Source organism: Oncorhynchus mykiss, chromosome 8 (assembly GCF_013265735.2).
Source record: "Oncorhynchus mykiss isolate Arlee chromosome 8, USDA_OmykA_1.1, whole genome shotgun sequence".
Taxonomy (NCBI): Eukaryota; Metazoa; Chordata; class Actinopteri; order Salmoniformes; family Salmonidae; genus Oncorhynchus; species Oncorhynchus mykiss.
The window spans coordinates 21,847,329-21,861,178 of record NC_048572.1 but is presented as its reverse complement, the minus strand read 5'-3'; the positions used below and the strand labels follow the sequence as shown (position 1 = coordinate 21,861,178).

At 43.4% G+C, this 13,850-nt stretch overlaps 1 protein-coding gene across 2 annotated transcripts in view; it reads left to right on the top strand.

The window, feature by feature from the left end:
* LOC110529599 (cation-independent mannose-6-phosphate receptor) overlaps positions 1-13,850 on the top strand; it is a 39,935-nt gene that overhangs the window by 11,284 nt on the left and 14,801 nt on the right. For both annotated transcript variants that reach the window (XM_036985028.1, XM_021611952.2), the window contains exons 15-35: positions 25-175; positions 418-595; positions 889-1,004; positions 1,199-1,358; positions 1,699-1,875; positions 1,985-2,086; positions 2,208-2,309; positions 6,032-6,206; positions 8,298-8,471; positions 8,626-8,775; positions 9,394-9,569; positions 9,756-9,843; positions 9,980-10,189; positions 10,293-10,423; positions 10,537-10,640; positions 10,772-10,902; positions 11,078-11,274; positions 11,507-11,633; positions 11,886-12,017; positions 12,911-13,179; positions 13,688-13,850. The exon at positions 13,688-13,850 is cut by the window's right edge and continues 53 nt beyond it. In XM_036985028.1, coding sequence (XP_036840923.1) covers positions 25-175; positions 418-595; positions 889-1,004; positions 1,199-1,358; positions 1,699-1,875; positions 1,985-2,086; positions 2,208-2,309; positions 6,032-6,206; positions 8,298-8,471; positions 8,626-8,775; positions 9,394-9,569; positions 9,756-9,843; positions 9,980-10,189; positions 10,293-10,423; positions 10,537-10,640; positions 10,772-10,902; positions 11,078-11,274; positions 11,507-11,633; positions 11,886-12,017; positions 12,911-13,179; positions 13,688-13,850 — 3,213 coding nt within the window. The remainder of the gene's footprint in view (positions 1-24; positions 176-417; positions 596-888; positions 1,005-1,198; positions 1,359-1,698; positions 1,876-1,984; positions 2,087-2,207; positions 2,310-6,031; positions 6,207-8,297; positions 8,472-8,625; positions 8,776-9,393; positions 9,570-9,755; positions 9,844-9,979; positions 10,190-10,292; positions 10,424-10,536; positions 10,641-10,771; positions 10,903-11,077; positions 11,275-11,506; positions 11,634-11,885; positions 12,018-12,910; positions 13,180-13,687) is intronic.

The following is a 13,850-nucleotide window of genomic DNA, read 5'->3' as shown; positions in this document are numbered from 1 at the left end:
TTTTCTCTTGTCTTCTCTCTCCAGGGTTCTCATTTGATCTGTCCCCCCTGTCTAAACCTGGAGGAGGCTTCTACAACATGTCCAATGGAGATTATGACTACTTAATTAACGTCTGTGGCTCTGTCACTGCAGCCAAATGCCCTCTGAAGGCTGGGGCCTGCCAAGTGGACCAAAGGCATGTATTAACCATTTAAATCAACCCTTCTTGTCATACTAAATCCCTGTGGATGTACAATAGGTGGAAGTGCCCTATTACAGTGGTAGGAAAATAGGATCAAGCCTATACCTGGGGTCTGTACATGTGCTTCAGAGTTCAGAGGTTAGAGGAGGACTGAATGGACTGACTGTTTAGTCTGAAGTAATGGATGGATATACTGTAGCTTCTGTTCTTATGTTTGGTGTGTCTGTCTGCTACAGTGGCTCTAATTCATGGAGCCTGGGGGAGTTTAACTCTCAGCTGTCCTACTATGACGGGATGATCAAGCTGTCCTACAATAACGGCTCTCAGTACAACAACATGCAGCACACCCTTCGCTCCACTATGATTTCCTTCCTCTGTGACCGAGAGGCCGGCGCTGGAAAGCCAGAGTTTCAGGTACTGACTGGGTCCTAGAGGCAGAAGCAACGCATACCTATTTAGGCGAGGTGCTGGCTAGCGGAGTGGAACAGTTAAAAAATAAAGGAGAGCCGCACACTCTAGGAGTTCAGATGCAAAAATATTTTAACGTTTCGACAGACAAGCTGTCTTGATCAGGGTATATGTCCTGCTGACAGATCTCATCCAATCTCTAATATGTAGTTCCTCATATCTTTCACATATGCACTGTTCCACCTGTAGTATTTATACCATGAACGTACCATTATTCATAACCATGTTGATCCTCACAGGTAGAAGACAAGTACACCTATAACTTCAGGTGGTATACGTCCTATGCCTGTCCAGAGAGGCCACAGGAGTGTGTGGTAACAGACCCCAACAGTCTGGACCAGTACGACCTCTCCAGGTGAGAATTCCCTGCACAAGGTTATGTTATGACTAGGGCTAGGAGTTTTCCCAGGCCACAAAGCTTCCTTTGTCCTGGTCAGGTCATGGGGTCAAGAAAAATGATTTGTCCTAGTTATGTCCAATGAAGGCAGACAAGAAACAATATTTGAAGAATAATGTGTGTAACCCTCCGCTCTCTGTCTTCTCTCTCAGTCTTTCACTGTCTAGTGGAGGGAGGAACTGGCAGGCCATGGACCTGTCTGACCCTAACAACCTGAGGAAGTACTACATCAATGTGTGTCGTCCTCTGAATGCCGTGCAGGGCTGTGACCGCCAGGCCTCCGTCTGCCAGATGAAATACGAGCCTCAGCAGGTTAGTGTAAAAGCTCCAGGATGACCTATAGGAGGAGGTTTACACACTATGATGTGTGTTAAACACTGTTTGGGTCATGGAACTTACACTTTAGTTTCCTTCTATCACCAGAGTACAGTATTTATCCAATGGCATTGTCTGGAAAACAGCGCATTAAACAGCATTAAAAAGTTGAGACTTTTCTACAAATTATATTTATCTTTTTTTTGTTATTGATATCAATTGAAGGTAAGACTGTTAGTATCCCTCTTCTGGTCCTGGTAGCCATCCCTGTGGGTCTGTCTTAGTACTGAACTGTAGCCCGATGTGATTCTGGTCTTTCTCTGTGTGTTGTCTTCAGGGCATTCTGTCTGAAACAGTGTCTGTCAGTAACATGGGCCTGGCTAAGAGAGGTCCAGTGATCGAGGAGAAGGACCGTCTGCTGCTGGAGTACACGGGCGGCTCCAAGTGCATCTCAGATGGACTGAAACTCACCTACACTACACGTATCCACCTGGTCTGCTCCAGAGGGTCTGTGGTAAGTGAAATGGCATATTTATAGAGCACTGTGTCAAAAAAAATCTATATCATAACCTCTGTCTAGGATTTTAAGAGTGAGATGGGCCTGTATTTATCTGTATCCACAGTCATCCGGCCCTCGTTTCCTTAGTTATGGAAACTGCACTGCCAACTTCATGTGGGAGACCGGGGCAGCTTGTGCCATCAGTACTGCTGATGACAAGAACAAGGTGAGTTTTTTTCTTTAACTTGAAGCGAATGTTTATCTCTAAAGTCTTTAGATCTTCTGTTATAGATTTGGTGAGGTGTCGTCAATGATTTTAAATGTTTCTTTGTTCTATTCTATGGCAGACCTGCTCTGTGAGGGATCCCAACACCGGCTTTGAGTTCAATCTGCATCCTCTGTCCTCCAAGACTGGCTACAAGGCTGAGGGGAATGGGAAAACGTTTGTGGTAAGTCCCTTTCAAAATGATTCGATATGTATCTAGATGCATGGGCTCAGATACGATACAGGAACGATATGTTTTAGTTTGAAACTATTCAGTTTGATTAGAAGTACATATCAATGAGATACGATTGTATGCATTTGTTATATAAACGCATTCATTTTCCATTCTAAATTCGGTCTCTGTGCTGACCTCTCTCTCTGTGTGTGGTTGTGATGAAACTGAGCTTCTACCAACCCGAAATCACCATCGCCAACGAAATAATTTGTCATTTTTGCAGATTAAAAAGGTTTGCGCTAGTAATGTATCAATATGTATCTTTACAAATTAGCTATGGCATGGCCAATGAATATATAGCACAACTTTGGGTTTCACCCCCGTTTCGAAATCAGATGGCAGACCGTTTGGAAGTTTTCTTTTCCCCGCATGGACCACGCAGTGTGTATAGAAACAGTGATGTCCTCGTTATGAAATTATCAACTTTACCCTGTATGTCTAAAATTGATCATGTACAGTACCAGTCAAAAGGTTGGACACGCCTACTAATTCCAGGGTTTTTCTTAATTTTTACTATTTTCTACGTTGTTGAGTAATAGTGAAGACATAAACTATGAAATAATACATATGGAATCATGTAGTAACCACCTTTTTTTTAACAAATCAAAATATATTTGAGATTTGAGATTCTTCAAAGTTGCCACCCTTTGCCTTGATGACAGCTTTGCACACTCTTGGCATTCTCTCAACCAGCTTCATGAGGTAGTCACCTGGAATGCATTTCAACTAACAGGTGTCCCTTGTTAATTTGTGGAATTTCTTTCCTTCTTAATGCGTTTGAGCAAATCAGTTGTTGTGACAAGCTAGGGTTGGTATACAGAAGATAGCTCTATTTGGTAAAATACCAAGTCCATATTATGACAAGAACAACTCAAATAAGCAAAGAGAAATGACAAAGGACAAGAAGGTCAGTCAATGCGGAACATTTCAAGAAGTTTTTAAAGTTTCTTCAAGTGCAGCTGCAAAAACCATCAAGCTCTATGATGAAACTGGCTCTCGTGAGGATTGCCACAGGAATGGAAGACAGAGTTACCTCTGCTGCAGAGGATAAGTTCATTATAGTTACCAGCCTCAGAAATTGCAGTCCAAATAAATGCCTCACAGAGTTCAAGTAGCACACATCTCAACATCAACTATTCAGAGGAGTGTGTGAATCAGGCCTTCATGGTTGAATTGCTGCAAAGAAACCACTACTTAAGAACACCAATAAGAAGAGACTTGCTTGAGCCAAGAAACACAAGCTGTCTTTTGGTCTGATGAGTCCAAATGTTTGATTTTTGTTTCCGAACGCTGTGTCTTTGTGAGACGCAGAGTAGGTGAATGGATGATCTCCACATGTGTGGTCCCCACTGTGAAGCACGGAGGAGGTGGTGTAATGGTGTTTGGGTGCTTAGCTGGTGACACTCTCAGTGATTTATTTAGAATTCAAAGCACACTTAACCAGTATGGCCACCACAGCATTCTGCAGCGATACTCCATCCCATCTGGTTTGCTCTTAGTGGGACTATAATTCGTTTTTCAACAGGACAATGACCCAACATACTTCCAGTCTGTGTAAGGGCTATTTGACCAAGAAAGAGAGTGATGGAGTGCTGCATCAGATGACCTGGCCTCCACAATCACCCAACCTCAACCCAATTGAGGTGGTTTTGGATGAGTTGGACCACAGAGTGAAGGAAAAGCAGCCACCAAGTGCTCAGCATATGTGGGAACTCCTTCAAGACGGTTGAAAAAGCATTCCAGGTGAAGCTGGTTGAGAGAATGCCAAGAGTGTGCAAAGTGGTCATCAAGGCAAAGGGTGGCGACTTTGAAGAATCTCAAATATAAAATATATATTGATTTTTATTTTATTTTTAATTTAAAGGTGGTTACTACATGATTCCCTGTTATTTCATAGTTTTGATGTCTTCATTATTATTCTGCGATGTAGAAAATAGTAAAAATAAAGAAAAACACTTATAAACTTTTGACTGGAATTGTACACATATTGTGGATCGGACCCATTTTTGTATTTTTTTGTCTAAAATAACATACCCAAATCTAACTGCCTGTAGTTCAAGACCTGAAGCAAGGATATGCATATTATTGATACAATTTGAAAGGAAACACTTTGAAGTTTGTGGAAATGTTAAATTACCATAGGAGAATATAACACAATAGATCTGGTAAAAGATTATATAGTTTTATTTATTTTTGTTCCGTCTTTGAAATGCAAGATAAAGGCCACAATGTATTATTCCAGTTTAGGCGCCATTTCGATTTTGGCCTCTAGATGACAGCAGTGCATGTGCAACTTTTTAGATTGATCCAGTGAAACATTGCATTTCTGTTGAAAATGTTGTATCAAGTCTGCCCAAATGTGCCTAATTGGTTTATTAATACATTTTCATGTTCAAAACTGTGCACTCTCTTCAAACAATACCATGGTATTCTTTCACTGTAATAGCTACTGTAAATTGGACAGTGCAGTTAGATTAATACGAATTTAAGCTTTCTTCCCATATCAGATATGTCTATGTCCTGGGAAATGTTCTTTTTACTTACAACCTTATGCTTATCACATTAGCTCAACCGTCCTGCAGGGGGACACCGATCCTTTAGAGGTTATTAAAGCAAAAATGATTGCTGATGGTGAACCCGAACAATCAAAATATAATCTAATTTAGCCTAAGCCCCGATCAGCAGGTAGCCTACAATATATAGCCAGATGAGTCGATCAGCAGGTATGCCATATGTCAAACTCATTCCACGGAGGGTCGAGTGTCTGCGGGTTTTTGCTCCTCCCTTGTATTTGATTGATTAAAGGTCACTAATTATACACCACACCAGGTTGTCTATGGCTTAATTGAAAGAAAAAAGAAATAAAAAACCTGCAGACTCTAGGCCCTCCATGGAATAAGTTTGACACCCCTGAGGTAGTCGAAATAGCCAGATGAGTCGTGTCTCCGGCACTTGCTTAGGCTACTTTAGTCTGGTAAAAACAGTTTTCAACAAGGTATTTGATAACAATAGCCTAGCAAATAACAGTGGTTGTCACTCAACGAATAAAACCTAAAATTGCGCCATTTTACAAACATTTGAATGCTGAAGGTGACTTGCGGCCTACCTCTCGTTGGTGAGTGCGTGAAACAGTGCGCAGTTTGACGAGGCTACTGATATTGCCTGTGTTGTTTGGCATGCAAATTGACTTGTAGATCAATGACTGTCAACATAGTTACATGCTTAGTTCAACACTGAAGGAGAGGACATATCATTTGTCACAAAAACAATTGTGTATTTTCGGGATGTAGAAAGAAAGTAATTTTATGACAGATTTGGATCGGTTTGTGGTCCGCGTCAAAAATTGCCCAAGGGATCGATGTATACCCAAGCAGTTTTAGTCCTGTTTCCTTTTTTTTTTACTTCTCCACGCAGTGGCAGGTTGTAGCCTCTGGCTATAGCAGAAATGGCACATTCCCAGAAATGTTGACTACTGTCCATCGTCCCTGTCAAATAAATGTCATAAAATCAACTAAAGTGAATCCATTTCCCAGACTAGCTCTGGTTTCCTGTTCCTGACTTGACTTCTGTTGCAATGAAATGTACACATACACATTGTTTGTGTAGCAGTGTTTTGGGGCACTGTGCCTGACTATATGACCCCCCCCCCCCCCCCCCCCCCCCCCCCCCAGGTGAATATCTGTGACGAGGTGGCGGAGTGTAGTAAGGACCAGGGGATGCCTGTAGCTGGCTGTGAGCTGGACCATGGCCTGGTTGTTGGTCCTGTGGGAGTGGAGAGATCTCTACAGTACTCTACTGACGGCCTGCTCACACTCACATACAAAGGAGACCTGGACAGGCCTACAGGTACAGTCAATGGACCCAGCTATCTTCAATCATCACAGCTGCTCCCTTTGACATAAATGCATCATTTGCAAAAAAAATCGTTGTACACACAGTCTTATATAATAGAGTTGCACATTACAGATCTCAAGTTAGGATCCATCCTATGGCAATATTAGCATGGCTGCTATATCCTGCATTTCTCAAACATTTTTGACTTAGATTTGCCAGAAGTTTTGTGTAATTTCCCCCAGTAGTTTTGAAAGTAGCGCTCATGAGCCAAAACAGGCCAAAATTGTGTAGAACGTCATTGTTCTCGAGCCTCTGTAACGTGTACCCAAAGAGAGTAAAAAAACAAACAATGTGGTGTTGAGCTCACCCTGCAACCTCAATGGATAATACTGGGCCGACCTGAACCCTCCTCCCATTTTAATCATTGCAACCTCATTGGACATCATTCCACCTGCCAATCAACATTGTCCATCACGTTTGGGATCGGTTGATAATTATCTTTTAAATGTATTTGTGTGGCTACAATTCTATCTTTAAAAAACACGAGCTGGCGCACACCCAGAAAAATGTGGTTGTGTGGAGGTGCTGACTAACGGCGAAAGAAAGTCGCACACTCCATATATAAACTCCCAGCAATTTAGTGGGTATTTACCAACGTTTCAGCATCACTGTGCCTTCCTCAGGGTAATGTCATGAATACTTGAACCAGGTTATATAGACAAACAGTGCAATTAGTGCAACCAATGACAATTGTGAGGGATGTGTCATAATGAATTAGTGAAACTGTTAAAAAAATATATATATAGTTTATGGCATATTAAATATATTACGCTGTTGTTATATAGAAACATAATTTAATATTTTACATCATATTAGCGTCAAGATACATTATTGTTTAATTAAATTTCATATAATTGATTCGTATTTCATATTTGTAACATGTAATCTTTTGGTTCAACCTTAATGTATAATGAGCGTCATCAACAGGGGGAACATATTAGGTGTTCGCTAATAAGCTGTAGCAAGAATATATCTATTTATAAGACTTGTTCATAAAATAAAGATTTGTTCATAAGAGCCTGAGATCAAAGTCAATATTCAGACCAATAGGGGTCAATGTTTTTAGATAGGATATCCAGTAAGCCTCCCTTTTGTAGTAGTAGGATCTCGATGTCTTCTTGTGAATTCTATGGTTTTTACCAGATTACTTGTAGTTTTTCGTCTGTAATTTTTGTAATGACTTGGTGCTGCCTATCTTGGCCAGGACACTCTTGAAAAAGAGATTTTAAATCTAAATGAGCTCTTCCTGGTTAAATAAAAATATAAATAAATGACTCAATTATGTGAAATTGAATTAAAGAATAATGTATCTTGATGCTAATATGATCTACAATATTCAATTATGTTTCTATATGATAACAATATCATAATATATTTAATATGCCATAAACTATATATATTTTATCAGTTTCACTAATTCATTTTAATTAACTTAATCATTATGACACACCCCTCACTGTTGTCATTGGTTGCACTAATTGCACTGTTTGTCTACATAACCTGATTCAAGTATTCATTACCCTGAGAAAGGCAGAGTGATACTGAAACATTGGCTAAATACCCACTAAATTGCTGGGGGTTTATATATGGAGTGTGCGACTTATTAGTTTGCAATGCCATCTTTAACACAACATTTTCTTGTTTGAAGAGAAAATGTATTGGGAGAGAGAAATTAAACTACTACCAGGGTCTAATAAATTTGTATTTTTGCTCTTATCAAAATAACAAATTGTAAGCGCATGTAACCACTCATCCCACTTGCTTCAGAGCGCATGTTCATTACAATAACGAGCACGTAGATCTCATGCACTAAATGAGGTTAGAATGTAAGAACTCTCGCCTTTTTCTGCTGGGAGAGGACTGTATATCGCTTATTATGCTTGTATGAGCTACACATTGACGTGTTGAGTCCAAAACAAGAGGTTTAAATAATAATAATTTTAAAAAAACCTAGTTTTCAATCCTCTGGAAAATCCCTTTTTAATGAGTCAGTTCATAAACATTTGTTCTGATAACTGTCCTGATTCCTCCCTTCTCCCCCAGGCACCAGGGACACCTTCACCATTAGTTTTGTGTGTGACCAGGACGCCCACCCTGGCACTCTGAAACTGGTCCGGGAAGAGCTCAGCTCGTCTACACACGTCACCCATGATGTCCTCTTTGAGTTCTCCACAGCCCTGGCATGCATCCCTGCCCCTGTGGACTGTCAAATCACTGGTAGGAACAACACTGTCAATGTCTTCAAAACAGTGTGGATGTCTTCAGTACGTCTCTAACGAGGCATATATCACTTTATCCACCTTACCCATTTCTATGACCAGAGTTTGTTATTTTCATTAATTGAAAGATGTTGTTTGTCCTTCCATTTTAGATTCCCATGGTAACGAGTATGACCTGAGTCACCTGAGCAGGGACAGTGAAGACAGTCCCTGGGTGGCCATCGACACGGCTGAACAGGCTAAGAAACGCAGCTTCTTCATCAACGTGTGTAAACCTCTGCCTCCAGTCCAGGGCTGCCCGGGTGAGTCACACGCCATGAGCCTATGTTGATATGCCAGCCAATGAGGAGGTATACCTCTGTGCTGTACCATCAGTTTAGCATTACTCTTTTTATTTTATTTAAAAATATATATATATATAATACATTTTCTCCCCAATTTCGTGGTATTCAATTGTTAGTAATTACTATCTTGTCTCATCGCTACAACTCCTGTATGGGCTCGGGAGAGACGAGGGTTGAAAGCCATGCGTCCTCCGAAACACAACCCAACCAAGTCCCACTGCTTCTTAACTCAGCGCGCATCCAACCCGGAAGCCAGCTGCACCAATGTGTCGGAGGAAACACCCTGCACCTGGCTACCTTGATTAGCGTGCACTGCGCCCGGCCCGCCACAGGAGTCGCTGGTGCGCGATGAGACAAGGATATCCCTACCGGCCAAACCCTCCCTAACCCGGAAGACGCTAGGCCAATTGTGCGTCACCCCACGGACCTCCCGGTCGCGGCCGGATGCGACAGAGCCTGGGCGATGCAGTGCCATAGACCACTGCGCCACCCGGGAGGCCCTCAGTTTAGCATTACTCTTGACAATTTTTAGCTTTGTGTTTTAACTACTGTACATGCATCTGTGTGCATCTGCAGCGGGCCTCTTGGGTGCATGTGCCACCATGGAGGGTAAAGGTGTGAACCTGGGCTACGTCCAGTCCAACCCCCAGGTGGCCTCTGACGGCTCCATCAGCATCGTCTACCTCAACGGGGACCGCTGTGACACAGACCACTACTCAACACGTATCATCTTCCAGTGTGACGACAACCCTGTGAGTAAAATACACGATGCGTGTATTTCTCTATGGGAATGCTCTTCTATGTTATGGCCATATAGTTGGTGTACATATCAATGGCAGGAATCTGTGAAATTTTACTTATTGATGTTACTGATCCTAATACCATATATTTTCCCTCCTAATACCTATATTTTTCTTGGTTGGTTCCTTTACTAATAGGGTTCTCCTGTATTTGACCGCCAAGACGGCTGTGAATATGTGTTCATCTGGAGAACCTCCGAGGCGTGCCCTCTCACCAGCGCTCAGGGTAGGCTTGAAAGAGGAGGCTGCCATGTTTAATGTTGTGGCTCTTACTAAGACTGTTACTTCTCTCCACTAGTGTCATCATCATGCTAACTTCATCAGTAACATCAAGTTAACTCTCCTCTCCCTGACTCCTGCAGGTGAAAACTGTAAAGTCAAGGACCCCAGAAGTGGCTACATATTTGACATGAGCTCCCTGTCAGGGAAGGACTACATGGTGAAGAGTGGCCAGTACCAGTACCACTTCTCTGTCTGTGGGGGGCTTCAGCGAGGGATCTGCACACACAAAGACACAGGCAGTGACCAGGTGTCAGTCTGTCAGGTGGAAGGCAGCACCCATAGAATTGCCGGTATGCAAACCTGTATAAAATATTTGGTCTTTAAGAAAGTTTTGGTTGGTTAGTAACTGATCAAAAACCTCAGGCTTGTTGCTTTTGTTTTATAATGTATTAGGCATTGCCTCACAGACTCTGAGCTATGTTGGAGAACAGCTGGTACTCAACTACACTGGTGGGGAGACCTGCCATAGGATCTATCAGAGATCCACAGCGATCTACTTCTCCTGTCATCCTAAAATGAACCCTGTGAGTCTGAGCGAAGCGAAAGCGTAAACCTCTAATGCAACTTCTCTGCTTGTCCCAATGTGTGCTTGGATGTGGTAGTTACTGGGGTTGTTTTGTGTTGTTTCTGCCAATAGGGGGTGCCAGAATTTATCAAGGAGACTGCAGAGTGTACCTACCTCTTTACCTGGCGAACAGCTCTCGCCTGTATCCCTGTGAAAACTACCAGCTGCTCATACCAGTACGCATAGTCATGTTTTATTATATTCTGGGAGCCCTCTTCCAACCACAACCTTCTCTTTCTCCCAGACAATGACTGGTTTCCCCTTTGTCTCCTATCTTTCTGACTACTTTTTATTCTTCCTCTCACAGAGATTCTAATGGAAACTCGTACGACCTCTCCTCTCTGGCCCTGAACTCCAGAAACTGGGTGGTGGAGCCCAGCACTGGGAAGCAAGAGCGCTACTACATCAACGTCTGCAAGTCTCTGGTGCAACAGGGGGGTCAGTGCCTATCCCTCAACACCAGCATCCGTTATATGAAGGACACTGGTGGCGCCTATATACTTATTTATTTCCCCATTTGTGTGAACAAATATCAACATTCTCATAAAGTCTTCATTCACAGTTTGAATGTGGTGCAATTATGCTCACCTTCTGAACCATGGGACTGTTGTAGGCTCCTGGAAGTGTCCGTCCAACGCGGCGTCCTGTCTGAAGAGTGGGGAGCATTATGTGAGTCTGGGAGAGGCCGAGTCGGCCCCACAGTGGGACCAGAACATCCTTGTACTCAAGTACACCAACGGAGAGATGTGTTCCGGTGGACAAAGGAATAAGAGCACCATCATACGCTTCAAATGTGACCGTGACAAAGTGGTAAGGGATTATCGACATCACACACATGCAGATACACACACACGCATAAACACAAATATGCACACACACAATAGGTAGAGCATGGCGTTTGCAACGCCAGGGTTGTGGGTTCGATTCTCACGGGGGACCAGTATGAAAATGAATGCACTCACTACTGTAAGTCCCTCTGGATAAGAGTGTCTGCTAAATGACTCAAATGTAACTGAGTAGACGGACTGTGTTTCTGCCCCAGGACTCAAGACCAACCCTGATCATGGCCATAGAGGACTGTGTCTATACCTTTGTGTGGTTCACTGCAGCCGCCTGCCCCCTCAACAGCAGCCAGCATGGCGACTGCAGAGTCACCAATCCAGTCACCGGTGAGTGCCATTCCCACGCACAGCCACTGAAAACTGAAAGACCGCTGCCTGCACTAGACCATATAAAAAAATCTGAGAAAGTATTTGCAGTTTGATTATCATTGAAAAATACCATCATTCTCATAGAATCTCCGTGCAGTAGTTAAGCACATGACTGCAAAGAGTTACTGAGAAACTCCTCCATGTGCTATAGTTTTAAAAAATAAATTTGGACATGTGTATGTATGTACTGTGTTGCCCTCCTGAACCCAGGCCACCTCTTTGACCTGAATGGACTAAGCCAGGAGGGAGGCTACACTGTGTATGACAACCTGGACCCTAGGAAGATGTTCCGGCTCAACGTGTGTGGGGAAGTGGCCAACGCAGGTTGTGGACCAGACACAGGTATGACCATATTCTATCTCACAAGCTCTGGGTTGGCTGGGAAAGCTCTCATACTGGTTAAAGCCACATCCCCTCGGGAATCAATCAACAGGCCTGCCATCCAGCAGTGATCAGCTTACTGAGCCATGGACCAGACAGGGGTCCCAAGACAACTGTGTAGAAATTAAGCAGACTCTTCTAGACAATGTTGGTTTGTTCAGTGGTATTTTGTAATAGGTCTGTGGCTCTGCTTTAGACTTAGGACTGTGAGGCTGGTTCTCCAGTATGTTACCTTCCTGGATGAAGAGAACTAAATGTTCAAAGACATTCAAGCATTCACATGAGACATTTTGAAATGAAAAAAGCTAACAAAAAATGTGGCGCAGCGGTCTAAGGCACTGCATCACGTGCTTTAGACCCGGACATCACTACAGACCCGGGTTCGATCTCGGGCTGTATCGGGAGTCCCATAGGGCGCAGAGCACAATTGGCCCAGCATCGTCTGGGTTAGGGGAGGGTTTGGCCAGGGGGGGTTGGCTGGGGGGGTTTTACTTGGCTCATCGCGCTCTAGCGACTCTGGCGGGCCGGGCGCCTGCAGGCTGACCTCGGTCGTCAGTTGAACGGTGTTTCCTCCTCTGGCTTCCGGGTTAAGTGGGCGGGTGTTAAGAAGCGCGGTTTGGCGGGTTATGTTTCAGAGGATGTATTACTCGACCTTCGCCTCCCGAGCCTGTCGGAGTTGCAGTGATGACAAGCTCGAAAGTAGGGAGAAAAAGGGGGTGAAATACAAAATAAACATATTTTAAAAAATAAATCCTTGTGCAAAGTTTCTAGAAATGGAGTGCTTAGACTTGAGTTTGATCAACGTAAACAGACGGCTCAGTTGCTTATGGTAATGTAGTTGTTTGTGCGTGAAGGTGCAGGTGTGTGTATCAAGGAGACCAAGAGTGCTCTGAGTGGCGGGCGGGCCAGCAGGAAGCTGTCATACCTGGACCAGGTAGTGGAACTGACCTATGAGGGCGGGGCTGTGTGTGCAGCCAACCCTGCCATCACACACAAAAGCATCATCAGCTTTGTATGCAAGGCCCACGCAGAGGCCAGCACGGGGCCAGTACTGGTGTACTCAGACAAGAACACGTGCACACACTTCTTCTCCTGGCACACGCCCCTGGTGTGCGAACAGCAGGTAATTACAAGTGTTTTTTCCCAATTCCAAAACAACCCGTAGCCTCATACTGAGTATAACTGAAAAGTTTAGATGGACGTAAGTAATATGGCAATTTGCATTACCTAGCCCCTGATTGATAGGTGGAATTCCTTCAATAGTGCTTACCAGTCATGCCATACATATCCGGCAACCAGTGAGCCCTTGATGTAAATTCATTTCAAACAAGTCAAATGTACTGGTCATCTATTGTTACTGATGTTAACTTACTGTCTGTGTTGAATAACCAAACGACATGCATGTGTTGCTTTACACAGGTGACTGAAAGATTTTCTTAATACATAACGTTTAGTCTGCTGAATTACCTCGACTGACATCCTATTGAGGTGTTCAGATCTCAACCAACAGCTGTCAACTTTCTGTTCAAATTTGGTGTACTGTATTGGGTGTATTATATCTAATAGGCCATTTAATATGTAAACATCTGTGCTAGCTGCCATCGTCTCTCTCTTTCATGATGTTTCCGTAGGTGAAGTGTTCAGTCCTGAACGGCTCTACCCTCATCGACCTGACTCCTCTGATCCATGTGACGGGCTACTACATGGCCACAGACGAGGACCTGGTGGACAAGGACCAGTCCCCTGACTTCTACATCAACATCTGCCAGCCCCTCAACCCCATCCCTGGGGTCA